This window comes from Vigna umbellata, chromosome 1 (genome assembly GCF_029865625.1).
Source record: "Vigna umbellata cultivar VRB3 chromosome 1, Vumbellata_1.0, whole genome shotgun sequence".
NCBI lineage: Eukaryota > Viridiplantae > Streptophyta > Magnoliopsida > Fabales > Fabaceae > Vigna > Vigna umbellata.
Window position 1 is genome coordinate 34,136,833 of NC_142165.1, and position 20,629 is coordinate 34,157,461.

The following is a 20,629-nucleotide window of genomic DNA, read 5'->3' on the forward strand; positions in this document are numbered from 1 at the left end:
CACATTGTTACTCCCTTTTGTCCAAGCGATCATGGATGTCCAGATATCGAAGCAGTTTGTCCGCCTCTGTTTAAAATATACGACGGGACGACGAACCCACAGGCCCACATCAAAACCTTTTCCAACACAACGGTGTTCCGAACAGGCAACGACGCCATTTGGTGTCGAGCGTTCTCCCTATCATTGGAGGGGGAGGCGCTTGAGTGGTTTAACTTACTTCCCCCAACTCCGTCGAGAATTTTGCTGGATTACAGCGCATGTTCAATCGCCAATTCGCCGGCAATAGCGCCCAAGACCTGACCATCTTCGAGTTGGTCACCCTGAAACAGGGGAAGGAGGAAACTTTGAGAGCGTTCATAGACCGTTACCAGAAAATCGTCCGGCGGGTGAAGAGCTTGAGCCCAGAACTCTCCTTGCATTACGTCCTACCCACTCTCAAGCCCGAGCCATTCAAAGATAGCGTCTGCCGACAGGTGCCCAAGACTAAGGAAGAACTGCGAGAGAGGGTAGCTGATCAAATAAGGGTGGAGGAGATGAAGTTGTCATACAAGAAAGAGAATCAGGAAGTCAAAGCCGATGGGGGGAAATTGGGCGATCAGATTGGGAAGCTTGGGGGATTCAAGCAAAAAGAACTGCCCTAGGGACCGCAATTCCAACAATACACCCCTTTGAACGCCCCTCGGGCGAAAAATTTCCAAGAAGCTTTGAGTGCGGAGTTGATCCCGAAGCTGATCCTGGAGCCGAAAAGACGACCCACTCCGCTGGGGGCGGATGGAAATAAACACTTCTTGTACCATAAAAACATGGGCCACACCACGGAGGAGTGTGTGACCCTAAAGGATAAAATAGAAGAATTAATCCGTGCGGGGCAACTGAAAAAGTATGTGCGGATCGACCGACCACGTACACTTGTGGATCGGTCGAGTCAACGACGAACAAGCCCCAGGAGGCCGAAGAGACAAGAAAGATCTAGGCAGGACCAGACCGATCACCCACGATCGGAGAGACCTCGAAGTAGAAGCCGTAGTAGAAGCCAAGACCGTCCATTGCAAGGACATATCAACACGATATCCGATGGCTTCGCTGGAGGAGGATCTTCTGCATCCGCCAGCAAACGTCATATAAGGGCCCTCCAATCCGTCCACGCAGTTGACAAGCCCCGACAAACGATGTCGTCCATTTCGTTTTGGGATGAAGATTTCCATGCACCCGACCCTAATCAAGATGACTCGTTACAGTGTGGGTAAGGTACTAATTGACCAAGGAAGCTCTGTGAACATCCTCTACTGAAAAACCTTCCAGCAGATGGATATTTCGGACGACTTCATCGTCCCGTACAACGAGCAAATCGTCAGATTCGCGGGCGAAAGGGTGGATACTAAGGGGTATGTTGATTTGCGTACTCAATTAGGCACCAGACGGGATGTGGACGAGAAGAAGGTTAGGTACTTGTTGGTGGAAGCCAACACTTCCTACAACGTGCTCCTAGGCCGACCGTGCGTGAATGCCTTCGGGGCAATCGTGTCTACCCCCTATCTCACGATGAAGTATCCCTCCGACAAAGGGGAAATCTGCGCTGTCCGAGCGGATTAGAAGACGGCTAGAGAATGTTATGCAGCAGGGCTGAAGCTTCATGCCCAGACGGTCAGAAGGAGGACAGGTGGATCAGCGGTGACAATGGCAGACCTTGCCCTTCGAACGAACATGGAAGATCGGTTGGAGCCCCTTAGGGAGACTCAGCCGGTCTTGATAGGGAAAGATGCTTCCCAAACAACAACAATGGCTCGAGGGATGGATCCTAAATTAGAGAGAGAGATTTGGTCTGTTCTGTGGAAGAATCGTGATTTATTTGCGTGGATGGCCGCCAATATGCTAGGAATCCACCCCTCGGTTATGTCACATAAACTATCTTTGTTCAAGGAGGCACGACCGGTCGCGCAGAAGAAGCGGTGGATGGGGGAAGAGAAGAGGAGAGTCGTTGAAGAGAAGGTCATGAAGTTGAGGGTGGCAAGATTTGTTAGCGAGGTGACATACACCACTTGGCTCGCCAATTTGGTAATGGTGAAGAAGGCCAACGGAAAATGGCGAATGTGCACCGATTACACCGACCTAAACAAAGTCGGCTCCAAAGACTCGCATCCCTTGTCGAGCATAGACGCGTTAGTGGATGGAGCTTCCAGCCACCGGATGTTAAGCTTCCTAGACGCGTACTCTGGCTACAACCAAATACCTATGTACGAACCCGACTGGGAGAAGACAGCGTTCATCATTGAAAAGGTGAACTTTTGTTACAAAGTTATGCCTTTCGGCTTGAAGAACGCCGGGGCCACCTATCAGCGCTTGATGGATAGAATCTTCGCTGAGCAAATCGGTCGGTGTATGGATGTCTATGTCGACGATATGGTCGTCCGCTCATCGGACGGGCCTCATAATGTCAAGGACTTGGAGGAAGTGTTCAGACAAGTGAGAAGGTACGGAATGCGACTTAACTCGACGAAGTGCACCTTTGGAGTAGCCGCGGGAAAGTTCCTCGGTTTTATGCTCACTGCCAGAGGCATTAAGGCCAACCCCGACAAATGTTCGGCCGTTTTGGAAATGCAAAACCCAGCCACCCTCAAAGAAATCCAGAGGTAGGTAGACCGGCTCACAACACTATCTCGATTCATCCCTAGGTTGGTAGAAAGGGTATGACCGGTGTTGAAGAAGATGAAGAAGGGAACCCACTTAGTATGGGATGGAGATTGCGAACAAGCGTTCCAGGATGTCAAGGCCATCTTGTTGAATACACCAATGATGAACCGCCCGACGCCAGGGAAAGATTTGTAGATTTTTAGGAGTCTTTGAGTCAGCGGTCAACGCCGTGCTATTACAAGAACAACCTGAGCCTAGGGTCGTGTACTTCATAAGTCGGACCCTCCATGAGGCCGAAACATGATATCAGCAAGTGGAAAAGGTCGCCCTAGCCTTGCTGAACGCTTCTAGAAGAGCTCCGATCGTACTTTTAGAGCTATTAGGTCGTTGTCCGGTCGAATTTCCCAATTTCAAAAATATTGAGGAAGCCCGATGTGGCAGGACGAATGGTGGGATGGGCAATCGAGCTGTCCAAATTTGGCCTATGTTTTGAGCCGAGAGGATCAATTAAGGGTCAACATTTGGCCGATTTCGCAGCAGAATTGCCCCTCGAGGACAATGAGAAGTTGAATTTATACGCTGGCAGAGCGTTAGAACGATCCACCAACGGGGCACGTGTGGTTTTAGAGGGCCCCAATGGTTTCCTGCTAGAGCATTCATTAGTTTTCAAGTTTAAAGCCTCCCACAATCAGGCCAAGTACGAAGCCCTAGTGGTCGGCTTAGAGTTGGCGAGGGATATGGGAGCCCGGAAGGTGATGTGTCAGACAGATTCTCAGTTGGTTGTAGGTCAGATGAACGGAGAGTTTCAGGTGAAGGAAGAACACCTCCTTCGGTATTTCCACAAAGCAACGACGCTGACCAAACTGTTCGATAAAGTCGACATCAGACACATCCCTCGAGAGAACAACACCAGGGCGGATATGTTGTCTAAGCTAAGCTCGGGAAAAGAGAAAAGGCAATTAACGACCATCATCCGGCAAGTCCTGCTTCAACCGTCAATGGAATGCCTGGCGGTATCTATAGAGGACGTCAGAGATTGGCGGACGGGGATTGAGGCAATAATGGTCCGACAGGACGCAGGACGGCCGGTGGAACCGACCGACGCCAAGAAGATTGTCTGCTATCTCATCGTTGGAGACGACCTGTATCGAAGGGGGTTCTGAACTCCTCTCCTCAAATGCCTCGGCATAGAAAAAGTACAATACGTCATGAACGAGCTCCATAATGGAATTTGTGGATTCCATACCGGATGTCGATCTCTAAAGGCTCGGGTACTGCGTGCCGGATATTACTGGCCAACTATGGAGGAAGACACTAAAGTATTCACTTAGAGGTGCCTCAGTTGCCAAGCTCACGCCAATAGCACGCACGCCCCACCGCAGGCCTTGCACACTATGACATCCCCCGAGCCGTTCGCTCAGTGGGGAATGGACATAGTCGGCCCTTCTCCCGTAGGTCGGGCTCAGAAGAAGTTCTTATTGATTGCAATCGATTACTTCACTAAATGGCTAGAGGTCGAACCTTTGGCGACTATCACAGCGTCGCAGGTGCAAAAATTCTGTTGGAGGTTGGTGTGCCGATTTGGCCACCCACATACGGTTGTTACCGACAACGGACGACAATTTGTTGATAAAAAGCTAGCGAAGTTTTCCAAGGATCTAGGAATCAAACACGTCACTAGTTCGGTGGAACACCCCAAACGAACGGTTAGGTAGAGGCCGTGAACAAAGAGTTGAAGAAGCGCCTAGGGGAGAAGAAGAGAGCATGGGCGGATGAACTCCCGGAAGTGTTATGGGGTACCGGTGTACTTCGCATGGGACAACCGGAGAAACACCCTTCAACTTGACGTACGGGACAGACGCCATGTTGCCGATCGAGTTGGGAGAACCCTCTCTGCGGCGCCAGATAGAGGACCTTCAGTTGAATGATGAGGAGTTAAGGGTAGAACTTGACTTGCTGGTGGAGAGACGGGATTGGGCGGCATTGAGGGCTGAAGCATGCAAGCGAATGGTGGAGAGAAGATACAACTCCAAGGTCCAGCCGAGGAACTTCCAAGAGGGAGATTTGGTGTGGAGGAAGACCGGAGAAGCACGATGGACAACCGCTCATGGCAAACTCGCAGCCAAGTGGGAAGGACCTTTCCGAATTTCAGAAGCCTTGGGAAACGGGGCTTATAGGCTATTGTACTTGGACGGACGCCCCCATTCCAAACACGTGGAATGCCACTCACCTCGAACTTTATTTTAGTTAATTGCCATTTCTGAATGTAAATTTTATTTTTGAGATGATTAATACAATGATAAGGCATCCCCCTTTGTGGCAAGGATTTCTATTATAAACATATAATCCTGTAAAGCGATTAACCTACAAAGAAATCCAAGTTGATGAACGGGGAGTTCCAAAAGGAACCACTGTCAGCTTGACCGGGCGGTGAACAGAGAGTTCTTCCCGAAGAACCACTACCGTCTGGATCCTTCGCAAAACCAAGTTGATGAATGGGAAGTTCCAAACGGAACCACTACAAGAAAAAAGTGAATTACATACAGCAAAAATTTGTATATAAGACCTAAAATTCGTATATAATACTTGGTTATATACGGATTACATATGGACAAAAATCCGTATATAATACTATCGTAGCTAGGTTTATATACGGTTACATTCGTATATAACTTATATATGGAAATTATATACGGATATATCCATATATAAAGTATATACGGATAAATCCGTATATAACCTATATACGGAAATTATATACGCATAAATCCGTATATAACTATATACAGATAAATCTATATATAATGGATTAAGAAGAGCTAAATAAATACCCTGTATATAGCAGTTCCCCATGCACAATATACAAGTAGACCTGGACATTATAGTGAACATTCACAATATATATAAGCAAACCTGGACATTATACATTGCACATTGACATATAAATCCAATAAGCTTTTCAGATACACTTAATCCATAAAGGAAACATTGTATATGAATACATAAATATTGTTTACATCAATATAACTGCAAGAATAAACATTAGGTAAGTTCATAAATGGATTGTGGTTGTGGTTCTAAATGAGTTCAACAGTAATGGAAATAAGTTCTATAAAATGCCTAATAATGCATATAATCATTTCCATCTTGTGATTGTTCATCTGGTGGTTGCTGGTGTGGTGGTTGCTGTTCTAGAGGTTGATGTTCTGGTTGGACATCATTGGGTACTTCATTTTGAACTTGAGGATTTTGAACGTTTAAAAAGTCTTGTGCAGCTCCGGCTGCTGAAGGCGGAAGGAATGGCAGGAGGACGCCAATAAAGCCTTCAAACTTTTCAAGCTGTTGACCCTATTGTTGTAACTGCGATTTCAGGTTAACAATTTCTTCTGAATTTTGTTGTTGAGTAGTAGAAGATGCATGTGTCTGTTGGATGTAACTATCAACACAGTCATCTTGGGAAGTGACATTTTCAATGCCGTATACGCGTCCCTTGTATTTTCCACCAGCAACCTCTAACCAACATCGGTTTCTCAATCTTTCCTCCTCCGTAGGGTCTAGAGGAAAAGATGTTGAGACACCAATAGATGCAGTCTCATATCTTATTTGAGAAAATTTTGCAACAAATTGTTCCTATTAAATGAATAAATATTAGCATTAAACATGAGGTTTAAAAACCGAAAATTTATAATGTGATAGAGTTAGTACAAACTTACATGGGTCCGCCTAGACCTTTTGTCCACAAATTCCCCTATTGATTGACGAATATGTGTCTGCTGAAATATTTCATCAACATGCACAGACTGACCAAGCTCCTGTGACTGCAAACAAAATGAGTTGTTAATAAGTATTTGTAAAGTTTATGATTACAAATATAAGAAAAACAAATGTACAAGTTATATACCAAACGAATAGCATGCTCATGCATGCTTATAGATCCTCTAGTGTGCAAACAACCACCCTTTTCAGATGTCCGATTCTTCTTTGTCGTTTCACACTTTTGTCTATAAAGTGCCATGTTCCACTTTTCCAAAAGAGCATTCCAAGTATCGTCCCCCAGCCAATCAGGTCTTTTTCCTAGAGTTCTAGCTTTTTTATACATCTCTAAGAGTCTATGAGATGCCTTGGTGTGATAATTTTTTTTTACCCTTTCCTCATCTTCAGGCTTCCATGAAACCTTTCTCTGTTATATTAGAAATAATAGGTTTGAATAAGTAAACAAGTTCAAAGTATAAAAGTGTATCAGTAACATTTTCTAATTAAGAAAATTAATCTTATTGGTTGTTAGAAATGAATGTTCTGGTTGTAAAGGAAACAAAACAAATTATTTTTCTGTAGCTGCACCAAAGTAATCCCTTGCTTGGAATGGCAACAATGGTTATATCAGGAATGCATGAGAGTTAAATCACACAACAAACAAGGGGCTGGAAACATGCATAATAGGTTTGATTTACACATACAGAGAATAATTGCTTAGTGTAATAGGATTGAGATTGAAAAGTGTGTACCTTAAAACGTTCAAAGAAGACATCTCTGGTTGACTTAGGGATTGAGCCCCATGTTAGCCATGGCTCATCAAACTGTTGCTTGATGGTGGTTGTGATTGCCTTCGATGCAGTTTTTGTAGGATAAAACCTAAAACAAAATTAAACTCAAACATTAGAATAATACAACAATGAATTGTCTATATATTAATTGAGTTAATTTTTTCTTACCCTCCTCCAACGGGTGTAATCATTGGACAACTATTGGAACATTCTTCCACGTAATTGGTGGCTGAACTGGAATGTGGATCTGCATCCTTTGTACCAGGCGATAGTGCAATATTTCTGGGAGTTGATGGGTTAGAACCAACATTGGGAGAGAGTGAAGTCATTCGATGAGGAGGCACTTGGTATGGAGTGGGTGTCAAGCCAGGCACTTGTATCGGAGGTGGAAGAGATGTACCAATGGAGGTAGGTGTAGATGTAGGAACTTGATGTGGAGTGGGAGTCAAGGTAGGAACAATTAATGGAGGTGGAACAGATCTACCAGTGGAGGTTGAGGTAGGTGTAGTTGGCTGACTGGTTGAACCAATTTCATTATTGAAACGTGTCATCAACTTCACTACATAAGATTTCTTCCCCTTCCCCTTATCAGAATTTCCTGAAGGTGGAATAGGAGGGCCAGAAGCACCTGATGCCATATTCTTGAACATAATATATATTTTTATACAATAGAAGAAAAGAAAATTTAGAAATAGTACAATCAGAGATAAAAATGTGTAACAAGTACTCCAAAAACAATATTATACTCCAAAAACAAACCAAAAACACGAGCAAAAACCAAACACATCAACAACAAATGAAGTCACATTGTTTCTGGCTTTCCAATAAAACTTTATTAGTAAATGTTTAACAAAAGAGTTACATTGATAAGTCTTAAGATTGTGGACAGCATTATAAATGCAACAAAAATAAGGAGGAACACACCCTAACTCTATTCAATGTTAGAACTATGAAATTCATCTTCACCCTTTCCCTCTGCATTGTATTCTTCTGATTCTGTTGTATCTTCATCTATTTGCCCTTGAAATGATGAAATATTGTTAGGGTCCACTTCTTCAAGACCAGCTTCTACATCTTGTAATTGGACTACTTCATCAACTTCAATGACATCATTAACATGTGACATTTCCTCCACTTGGTATGGCACATCGACTTCTACATCATTAGAATCAATGCGACCTCTAGGCTTCGTTTTTATCGCAACACACCAACCTCGTTTGTCCATGCGTGATGTAGGATATGGTACATAATACACTTGTTGTACATTATGTGCAATTATAAAAGGATCAAACAACACATATCTTTTATCCATTCGAATATCCACAATGCCATACTTTGAATCCACCCTTGTACGTACTCTCGATGGATTAAACCAATCACAATAAAATATTACAATTTTCTTTTTAGTGGTTGTTGAATTGTATTCCAACTCATAGATGTGTTTAATGACACCATAGAAATCATCTTGACCTCCTTCTGTTAGCCCTTTAACATGAACCCCACTATTTATTGTCCTCTTGCCCTGACTCCATGCATGGGTATGAAATTTGTATCCATTAGCAAAGAAGGTGTGCCATTTCTTTACACACCTTAAAGGAGCAAGTGATAACTCTCTAAGATGTTGGTTTCTCACACTTAAAGGATCGTTATGAACCTACAACCATTCAGGATATGAAACTATTCAACAATGTAATGATTAAAGAATTAAGGAAGAAATGAATGTGTAAGAATGATAGGAAGTCGTACTTTTTGCCTGAACCACAATGGGAAATTAGCATGTATGTATGTCGAACTGTTTGACTCAGATAGTTGATAGGTATGTAAGAATGAGCTGTCGACATGTACGACAAGATTAGATCACAGACAATAAATTATATCAAATGAAAGAATTGGGAAATATAATTGATTTTGGAGGCTTACTCAAGGTAAGGTTCAACTTCATTGCAATTGATCAATACATGAACATGAGCTGATCTCAATTCTTCATCATTTACCCAATGTGTTGATTCCCTCCCAGAATGACGGCCAGGTTGGTCAAACACTGATAATGTTGTCGTAAAGCTTTCTATTTGAATGTCTACTTCATTTCTACTGCTTTGTGGTGTTAACATGAAGTTTTTGAAATAGTGAGAACAAAAATGAGTTGTTTCTCTATGCAAGTATGATGCGCAAATAGATCCTTCAACCCTAGCTTTATTCTTTACTGAACGTTTAGCATATCCCATGAACCTACAAATTTGAAACTGATATGTTAGGGTTTTGAATTATGCCTAGTAAATTGAACAATAAGATGTCATATTGTCACCTTTCAAATGGGTACATCCACCTATAGTGGATTGGTCCACCAAGTCGTGCCTCATATGGAAGATGGATAGGGAGATGTTCCATAGAATCAAAGAATGAGGGAGGAAATATTCTCTCCATCTTGCACAAAATGATTGGAATGTTTTCTTCCATCTTTGCTAGGTCATCCTTGTTCAATGTAGTAGAACACAAAACTCTAAAGAAATGACTTATCTTTGTAATGGGATTGAGAACATGAGACGGTAAAGAACTAAACGCTATAGGAAGTAAGCACTCCATAAACACATGGCAGTCATGACTTTTCATCTCAATGAGCTTTCCCCTATTCACATCAATACACCTTGACAAGTTAGAAGAATATCCATCAGGCATCCTAAGAGCTTTTACCCAATGACAGACTTGTTTTGCTTTTGGTCTATTGAAAGTGTATAATTTGCTTTTCGTCTACAGTACAACATTCATCATAGTATTAAAGATGTTGTCAAAGAAGTTTTTTTCAATGTGCATGAAGTCAAGATTATGCCTTAACAAATTATCCTTCCAATAGGATAGATCCCAATAGATGCTTTTTTTTCGTCCAATTATGCCACTCACCATATCCATCAATTCTTGGTGCACCATTTTTAGTTATTTTAGGATAACCATTGATTCTATTCCAAACTTCTGTTCCTGTAAGATATGGTGGTGTGCCATCCATCTCCACTTCCCCCTTCTTGAAAGCATTCCTATTCCTCCTAAAAGCATGGTCATTCGGTAAAAAGCTCCGATGGGAGTCAAACCATGAATTTTTTGCCCCATGATATAATCTAAAAGCCTTTGTATGCTCCATGCAATGTGGGCATGCCAGTTTACCATGAGTGCTCCAACTGGACAACATACCACAAGCAGGAAAATCATTAATTGTCCACATTAGCATGGCCCTCAAAATAAAGTTTTGTTTCCTTGAAATATCATATGTTATCACATTTGTCCACAACTTCTTCAATTCGTCTATCAAGGGCTCTAAGTACACATCTATGGCAACCTTTGGATTGAATGGCCCGGGAATGACACATGTCAAGAACATGTAAGGTTTAGACATGCACATTTCTGGAGGAAGATTATAAGGGGTGACAATAACTGGCCAACATGAATATGGTATATTTGATGCTTGTACATTTGGGTTAAAACTGCCAGAGCATAAACCGAGTCGTACATTGCGTGGCTCGATACCAAAGTCAGGATATACTCTATCAAAGTGCTTCCAAGCCTCTCCATCGCATGGATGACACAAAACACCATTCGTCGACATGTTCTGATAGTGCCATGTCATTTGTTCTGCAGTTTGTGTTGAGGCATACATTCTTTGTAGTATGGGAATTAATGGCAAATAGAACATTGATTTCATAGGAACTTGTTTTGTAGTAGTTGCTCCAGTGTTACGTGGTTGATATCTTGGCCTTCCACAAAATTTGCATTCAAGCAACGCGCCATCATTCTTACCATATTCATTATCATAGAAGAGCATGCAACCATTCACGCAACAATCAATCCTCTGCGATTGTAATCCCAACTTTGATACACACTTTTTTGCATCGTAGTATGTTTTAGGCAAACCTGATTTGATGGGTGTTGCATCCATAATCATTTTTGCAATAACATCTATGCATTGGTTAGGAATATTCCAATTTGACTTGCAAGCTAATAGTCTGACAGACATTGATAATCTCGAGTCTGATGCTCCTCCATACAACGGCTGGATTACATCCAACAAAAAATTAAAAAACCTGTGTTTCTTCACTCGGAGCCTCTTCAATGTTATTAGAAGTAGATGCTTGGCATGACTCATTTTTCCTAAGAGCATCATGCACCATGTCTTCCATTGTTTGAAATTGGTTAATTTGACCACGTTTCGTCTCTACAGCCATCCAACTTTCATGATTCTGTACATCATCTTCTGGCATCCTTTTCCCATGATCCTCCCAAATGAAATAATTAGGCTTGAAACTGTTCTTTTAAAGGTGAAGCTTCACAACTCTTTCATGCAGAATCTTTGTACAATCGCACTTTAAACATGGACATCGAAGACCCCCATCTCTACGGTAACGTTCTTATTCACAAGCTTTAGTTATAAACTCTTCAACACCTAATACAAAAGACTCTTTCAAAGCACCTCTTCCTCTATGACACCTATCGTACATCCATGCACGATTTGGTGGAGCATGATCCATGTTCTGTACATAAATCGATTACAAAACAATTAGCCAATGCTTAATATACATCTCTATATTATGACACGTGCCCTATCAAATGGCTTCCTAAAGAATAACCTAAATTAATTTAGGTCCTCTTCTCTCTATCTTACAATGTTTTTCAACATGTCTCTATCTTACTACTTGTTTTGTACATGTAAACCACTATGTACAATATTATTGTTTTATATTAATCATTATGTACAATATTGTTCACATATATTTACCAGTAGCATCCAAATAACACTAATTATTCACATATATTTACCAGTAGCATCCAAATATTGTAAACCACTAATTATTCACATATATTTACCTGTAGCATCCAAATAACACAACTGATAACCAATTACTATTACACTATAAACCTGTTATATGCATTAGCTTTCAAAGATTTCCATATAATATCACTGTATGCGTTAAAACCTTCGACAATACAAAACACACTCTATGCTACAAGATCACGTTAAATCCTCTAAAAGCAACTTTTACTGTAGGAGTATATAACATCCTTATAAAACACTAACCTAGGATGAATCACGTAAAACATGCCAAACAATGCAGAGAAAAGATGTGTGCACAGGTATAAAAAAAACACAGGTAACAGTACAACCTAAAAGAAATGACTAAAATTTCTTGGCAGAACTTTTCGTTCGATCCTCCAAACTATCTTCCCAATGGTTTCTCACTCTCATACATCAATACGTTAATATCCCAACAAGCCTACTATAGCATCTAGACAAAATAATATTGCTCTCAGTACAAAACAAATGCCCAACACTACTGATTCAATAACCATACCCTACATTATCCATCTTAGTACTATTACTTTAGAGTCTCCTAGCCTAGAGTCATTGACATTTACTACCCTCGTCGTAGTTTGCTTCACCACCCAAACTAAATAAGATCATACAATGCATAAGCACAGATTCCCACCTCAGCAGTAAACTCAAACACTACTTGATCATGCGAAACTCTAATCATGGAGAGATTAAATTGGTACACTTACTATGTAATATATATACATACCTTTCTTTTTGGTAAAGTTGTTTGTAAAACCACTAAAGAAAACAAACTAACTCTTCTCTGTACAACACCTTAATCCCTTAAAGAAAATGAGCCCCACGCTGAAAAACATTAAAAAATGAACAACAAAATAAAATAATTTCCAACCTACGTTCCATAGGAAAAGGTTGAAATAAATTAATAAAACAAATAAATAATTTATTCATTAAGCAAGATTAAAACACAACCACTAGACCAACAAGTAACTATCACCAACAGGACTACAAGACCTTTATGAAAACACGTTTTTACATTAATATTAAAGATAAGTCAAGACACAATATTATATTTATGCTCTAAAATTTTGAGTGTTGAAGTTGGAACATATTTTAGAGTGTTGAAGTTGGAACATATTTTAACTATAGGAGTGATGGTAGGGCAATGGGTATTTATGTGGCAATAGTTGTTATCAGTGTTGGGTATTGAGGGTACCAATAACCTAACATGTTACAACGGTAAAATTATTTTATTATTTAATTACTTTTTAAATTTTTTATAAAATAATTATAATTGTATAATATTTATGACATTTTTGTTCTTTAAATAAAATAAAATTATAAAGTAGTTTTCATTTAATATTGTAAAAATGTGTAACAGTAGGGTCTAGGTTTTGTAGTTGGTTATCACGCCAGTCTCACACACTAGAGATCCCCATTTGGAACCTGGGTTCAGAGAATCTAATTAATTTAACTTATACAGTTTGGAATGAAGAAGAAAATTTAGAGTGTTGAAGTTGGAACATATTTTAGAGTGTTGAAGTTGGAACATATTTTAACTATAGGAGTGGTGGTAGGGACAATGGGTATTGATGTGGCAACAGTGGTTATCAGTGATGGGTATTGAGAGTACCAATAACCAAGAAAGAACATTAAGATCATATCAAGCTCTCTAATGATAATCACCATAACATTGAACATTAAGATCATACAAAGATAAAAGCACAAATTATTAAGAAGGGAAAACCCCACAATAAACAGATAAAAGAACAGATTAATGAACACATCTTACTGGAGTCCTAAGAAATCAGACCAGACACAGCACAACCACACCATACATGCAAGGAACAAAGAAAACAACACAGGGGAAAACTCAGGAGTAAACATACCTTGCTTCAGTTTCTGATAGATCTTTTGCTTCACTGTACAACACTTTAAGCCTTCCCAATGAGGTACCCCACACTTCCCAACCACTTCAACACCTATATCAAAGTCAAAATAAAATTTCAACAAAAAAATAAACACATATCATAACACAATGGATGATTCCTTATAGATTTCAACAAAAAAATAAACACATATCATCTAATTATGATTCTAAAAAATGGAAGTAGCACCCTAAATGAAATATGTTGTGGATGATTCCTTATAGATTTCTAAATATGTGAGTTAATAGTAATATTGAAAGGTGATGTTCAGAACAAATTGAGGTTGATGATGAGTAAAGGTGAAATGAAAAGATGGTGAAATTTTGCTCAAGTTAGGATGTCACTCCTACGTCTTCTGTTTAGCCTATAAGATTAGGTAAAGCAGTCTAAATTGGTCTGATAGATGTGGGTTGCTCAAGTCCCTAAAGATTAGGTCTGTCAAATTATTTTTTTCTCATCAAACACAAGCTGAGTTTCATTGTAGGGGGTGTTTGATGTCAAAGGAGGATAGTAGGTTTCATGTCTCATTGAGAAGAAAGAAAGAGATTGGATTCAGTTTTTCATTTCTTGTGAAGCAGACATCTATTGATTCTGGCATACTAATCAAGTGGACAAAGGGTTTTGCAGTCTCTGGAACTATATGCATTTATCTACCTTTCCTGAGTGTAGAGCCACTACTGTCCAATTTCTATTATTTAACTTGGTGTGCATTTATTCACATAAAAACTTCAAACAAAACTAATATAATAATTGTCTTGCCACTATATTTAAAAACTAACGATAAATTTTAATACAAGGGCATTGGGCATTATGAGGGGCAATGTAAGTTGTGTCATTCAATCAGAGCCACTAGCTACAGTTTTATGTTTTGTTATACTTAAATGGTAACTTAAATATATTAACCCAACTCTAGCATGGCTGAAACATCAAACTACTTACACAGGCAAGAAGAGATGTCTAAGCCTTTCAAATGAGGCATCTTAGTTGTTACATGCTGCTGCATTGAACCAAAAGATCAGATTCATTTAACTTAGTTTTTTGATTGGGAGTAATGAGGTGCTGAATGAATTTAAAAGTTCAATTGATGATTTACTTCAGTTGGACAAAATTGATAAATGCATAATCAAAAAATATCAAGGATTCTTGTAGCTCACAAGAAATAAATCCAATGAGGAAGGGGAACTGTTCAAGGATTTCATAAGAGGAGTGACACTAAGCTAGGGAGGTCTGGACAACCTCAAAGACTTCCAAAGGGAAAGCATGAAAACTATCACAAATATGGGTCACCTTTCTCATTTCTAATGTGACCCCTAGCTCCCATGTACCTAGCTTCACCATTGCTTAAGCCCAATTCATATACTACACCAAAAGAGGATACTTGTTGGACATAGCAGATGTCATAACTGAGGAGATTTCAAAGTTTCATGTTCTGAACCTAATGGCTTGGACTGGAGACAGACCCTTTCAAATGGGGGAATCTAATGTAGTTATAGTGGTAGAAGAGCAACCACAACCATAACAACTAACACCACCACAAAAAAACTTAGTAAAATCCAACACTAGTACCTCAACAACAACAACAATAGCCATAACAGGACACCTCTTGAGAGCATACTTAATTTGTTAGCACTACTCTACAAGAAAAAGTTCCTTATAATGAAGGAACAAAGGAAGGAAGATCTGAAGGAAGCAAGCTAGAGTCTTCTGAACCAGAGGACTTCTTTCACTTTACACCAGAAAATTCTAAACAAAATAAAATTAACATAGTACACCAGGTTCAGATTCAAAAAGGCTATAATACAAGGCAGCCAACTCTAGCAATGCAGAATAGCCAAAAATTTATGTCCATATATTACACTAACACGTATCATAGCATTCACGACTTCACATACTTAATACAGTCAACAATACTTAAAAATTAACATTATATATAGTTTATATATATATATATATATACACACACACACACACACACACCGAAGTACATTGCATACCAAACCGAGCAAGAGAGGAAATTAAAAACACCTTTTTCTGGTTCCTTCAACCTTCGCAGCACCAAGTTCTATGTCTCGGCTTAAACCGCAACACAGCAGCCTCAATCGATGCCTAGTCAAAATCCAACTACGTCTTGCCAGACGAACCAAAAATGGGGCAATGAAAATAAAATTAACACATATTAGGGTTCAATTTTAAAGATTTCTAGGCATTACAGATTACCATAAACATGAGGGAAGAGAACAATCACTTACCATATTTAAGGCTTGACAGAACAGGGGTGGAGTTGACCGACAACTGCAGATAAGAGAGGTTCGAGAGGAGAGGTGACTGAAGGTTCGAGAGGACAGGTGACTGAAGGTTCGAGACGGAGAACACGATTACCCCACAACGGCACCACGATTGGAACACCACGATTGGAGGCAGGGACTCCTACGGTTCGAGCAACGAAGATGATGGTTCGAGATTAAGCCCATGATTGATGACAATCGCTTGATGACAAGAATGGCTAGAGAAGAACCAAATTTACTAAGCATTAGGGTTCGATTTACTTACCCGATTAAGCTACTCAATGCCCAACTACAGCACCGCACCCAAAAACGAGCCCCAACCATAGTAATGGACGAGCATCCAAGGAGATGACGAATGTGCGTGTCGCGAGCTCCTCCGAAGCTTCCTCCAGAGATGAACATAGCGGAATAGATGAAAAATGATGACGAAGCTCTAAATCGAGAGCTGACTCGAAGGAAACCTACTAAACTATGAACAGACTCAAGAAAATCCTAAGATCTAAGGTTTAAACGGTGGAAAACCTAGATTGTTCGGTGGAAATTGGATTCAACGGTAGAAAGGGGAAAACAATCGGTGAAATTGAAAGGCAAAGTGAGAATGATGAAGGAACCCTAAGTTTGGATGAAGATGTTCGGTGGAGAGGTTTGTAATGGCTGAGACGAAGCAAAGAAATGAAGGAAGAAGGAGATTCTAGGAAGAAAACTAGCTTACTGTGAAGAACCCTTGAGAGGAAGAATGAGATGTGGTTCTACGAGATGGAGAAATGCTCTCACGAGAGAGAGAATGTGGATGTGCGTGTTTGATGTGCGAAAAGAAAAACCAATGATGTGGAATGAAGGAGCTGGGTAACATGCGAGGTGGCAGCGAAGGAGAGGTAACATGGAGGAAAGAGAAAGCACCGTGAAAATGGAAAACGGAAGGGAGAGAGTGTGCTTGGAAGATGGCTAGAGAGAGTCTTTGGACTCTCTAGCCTGACTTTCAAGGAGAATTATTCTGGTTTCAGAAATATAATTCTCATTCATCTTAAAAGTGTCAATACAAGATAGGAGCTGGGTATTTATAGTAACCCATGCTTCTTACAAGCTTAAAATACGTGCACAATAAAATGTGAAAACTACAAAAAGAGGACACTGAGAAAACACATCAGGCAGGATTCCATCATACCCTCTCTCTTAAAAAAAATGATTTGTCCTCAAATCTGGCAATCGCCTTATGAAGAAGCTCCACGCAATCTTTGGGAGCATGGCCATCTTAGAGTGGCCTTATTATTTTTTTTTTATATCCACTTTTCTTCCTCCTGGATCAAACACAAATTTGTCTATAAAATCAAGGAAATAAGGACTTCTAATATTTTGTTTTATCACATTTGGAAATTCTAGAAGTCCAAATTCACTTTTGTCTTGAGTTATTTCTTTCCTAAAAGATAAGAATAATTCAAGATTTGAATTGTCATGTTTTGAAAAACTTTGCATAGAATATGAGATGGCAATTTGTTTGAAAGAGAAGTTAAAAATTGAAAAATAATCAATTATTGGAAAAGAAGTAAAGATTTGGAAACCTTCCCTTTTAGGTTCCATAGTCTTCAAAAGAATAGGATTTGTCATCAGTAACAATTTCTCATTTTCTTTATTTTCTCTTTCTTGCCTTTCTCTCTTTTCTTCTTCTTTTCTGTCTTTTTCTTTTCTCTCTTCTTCTTTTCTTTTATCTTCTTCTCTTTCTTCCTTTTCTTCTTCTCTTCTTCTTCTCTCATCTCTTTTCTCGTTTTCTTCTCTCTCTCTCTTCTCTTCTTCTTTCCTTTCTTCCTCTTCTTTTCTCTCAATCTCTCTTTCTCTTTCCTTATCCTTGATCTCTTTAAGTCTTGCCCCAAATTCTAATTCTCTACGAAGAAATCCATGATCATTTAAACGCTCAAGAAATAATTTTCCATCATCAATGCAATCCCTAATTAGTTATAGGTTTCTTTTAATGCTTGAAAGCACAAACTTTCTTCTCATGCAAGCTTTTAAATCATGTAAATCACGTATGGAGGACTTTCTACCTTTCCTAACATGATATTGTCTTTCATCCCATCACTCACTTGCATGCTCTTCTAACTTAGAGAGATATATGCTAAGGCATAATATTCACTCTCTCCATAAAACCAAGGATTTATTTTATCAATTTCTTTTTTCCAAGCTAGGTATGTTAATGCACCTATGTCTTTACCAAACGATGGAAGATTCCTAGCTTGTTTAAACATTTCATCAACATTATCTAACCTAGAAGACCTATATGAACTATAACAAGACATCTTTGTTTTTTTAAAAGTTTTCTTCGTGTGAAAGGTATACAAGATTCACACTTAGACAAGTCTCAGGTAAGAGAGGTGAGTCATGAAGACTGCTTAAGTACCAAGTCTTACCTTGCCAGAAATGTCTTAGGTTACTACTAGTTACCCTTTAATCAAAAATCACCTTTAAAATCAAAGAACACAACTCACAAACAATCATAAACAATTAAGCACAATTAAAAGACTAGACTCTCGGACTCTAATGTGATAAGGCTTAGAGTTTAATCCCTTTTAGCCTAAATCACCCCTAAACGTGAACACAAATTAAAGTTCAAACAATCAAGAAAAGTTGCCAAGAGTTGAAAGAGCACCAAGGACTCTTCCAAATACTTGGACTTTTTAAAAGGCCTTTTACAAAACAAAATCTAAAGCTAACAGTGGGCTAACACAAGCCTATTACAAACAATTTGAAGAAATCAAATACAAAGAAAACAACTATGCTAGGCTGCTACGGTCCTGGTCCACTTCATTCGGCTTTGTTACTCAACTTTGTGCTTCTGCTATCAATTCTCTTGGTCTCTCCTGATCAGTTTCCTACAAAGGCAAATGCACAGATCTTCAATCAAAATTTCCTTAGCTAAAACAGATTACACAAGGTGATGTGTATATATATATGGCAGTAAGCACTTCCCTTTTCTCGGTCTTGTGCCCTTGATGCAGTTACAAAGAAAATGTCTTTTGCTCTCTAGGAATAAACTGCAAGAAAATCACACCCAATTCAACAAATCACAACATACAACAAATTGCAAGCTATAACACAAACAGTTTAAACAAACAGAAGCAATATAGCTAAGCAACTTCCCTAATTAATGTTATTTCTAGTTGTTGGTTTTAGTGGACTTTGTTGTAGGTTCTTCCTCGTGCTCAACTAATCAGCAGATTGATTCTTCACTTGTAGACATCCTACACTGCATTCTTGTAACTGATGCACTAGCTATATGACACCAATTAAATCAGATTTGCACAGCTACACCAAAAATAGTAGATACACCACATGATACAATGCAGGGAAAATGAAGAATAAGTTGATTCACAATTAAATTACCAGTATAGCCTGTATAACAAATCAGTGAGTTAAACTGGTCAGAATCAATGGACCAAACTGGTGACAACAATGTTCGAGACTAATCAAAAGTATTAGACCAATCTTATCAAACCAATGAAATACAATGTGCAGTAGTATGTGCAGAAGTATGTGTAGTGATAATTTAATAAAAAAACAAGCTAGAACAAGTCAAATAACTCACTCATGAAATCAGGAATTGGCAATTAAAATAGTGTTGATGTAGAAATGAAGAAGTTCAAAATGCAATCAGAACAGGTAAAGTAGCAGTGATTCAGCAAACAAATTAAGGTTCAAAATGAATGCAAGAGCACATTAAAATGAGTACAATCACGATTGCTCTAGGTTGATCACTCAAACTCCTTTTCCCTGCACAATGAACAATCACAAACAGTTAGATTAACAATGAATTCTCTATTTCAAAGTGCTAAGGAATTAGGCCAAATTAGCCTCACTAAACTCACTACACTCAGGCTTCTCTTTTGAAATTTAAAGCACATAAATGAAAAGGTTTGGAAGGGAGATTCTCCCTTGGCAGTTCAAGGCTTGAGAGTCTTTTAGATCACCACCACCTAAGATGCTACCAAGCACACAAACCTTCCTTCAAATTCCAGAAACCAAAGTGTAACAACTTCTCAAACAGGCAAAGGCTAAGGCAAAGTGATGGACAATATAGGATAGCCACCAACAATGTAAGCACCAGATAATGAAACTGACAGCACAACAGAGAAACTGACTCAAGATCAACTCTAGACCAGATTACAAAAGCAAACAAAAGCTCAATTAAAGAACAGCAGATCAGAGTTTACACATGAAAGACAAAACCAAGACAGCCAACAATTGACAAACAAGAAACAAGGCTAGTTAATAAAGGTACGCACAACAAATAGAGCCTAAGGAATAGAACTACAAACAGATTAAAAACACAAGAAAATCACAGCAAGTTGAATCATATATGACCAAACAGATTTGCAATTGAAATAGAATAATGCATTGCCAATTGCTCTAAAATGTTCACTCCAATCCAATTAT

General features: G+C 39.3%; 3 protein-coding genes across 3 annotated transcripts; 1 reads left to right on the plus strand and 2 right to left on the minus strand.

Annotated features, from left to right (window-relative positions):
* Positions 1 to 3,077: 3,077 nt before the first annotated feature.
* Positions 3,078 to 3,794, plus strand: LOC148205220 (uncharacterized). Its single transcript, XM_088103793.1, has one exon. The coding sequence runs from the start codon at positions 3,078 to 3,080 to the stop codon at positions 3,792 to 3,794; it is 717 nt and encodes a 238-aa protein (XP_087959919.1).
* A 4,312-nt stretch (positions 3,795 to 8,106) lies between these two features.
* On the minus strand, positions 8,107 to 9,563 carry LOC124830336 (uncharacterized). The gene is made up of 4 exons (XM_088112983.1): positions 9,481 to 9,563; positions 9,096 to 9,404; positions 8,922 to 9,006; positions 8,107 to 8,829 (listed from the first exon to the last, which is right to left on the minus strand). Exons 1-4 carry the CDS (start codon positions 9,561 to 9,563, stop codon positions 8,107 to 8,109), a joined length of 1,200 nt encoding a protein of 399 aa, XP_087969109.1.
* A 448-nt stretch (positions 9,564 to 10,011) lies between these two features.
* On the minus strand, positions 10,012 to 11,178 carry LOC124830334 (uncharacterized). The gene has a single exon (XM_047304011.1). It carries the CDS (start codon positions 11,176 to 11,178, stop codon positions 10,012 to 10,014), a length of 1,167 nt encoding a protein of 388 aa, XP_047159967.1.
* Between the last annotated feature and the right edge of the window lie 9,451 nt (positions 11,179 to 20,629).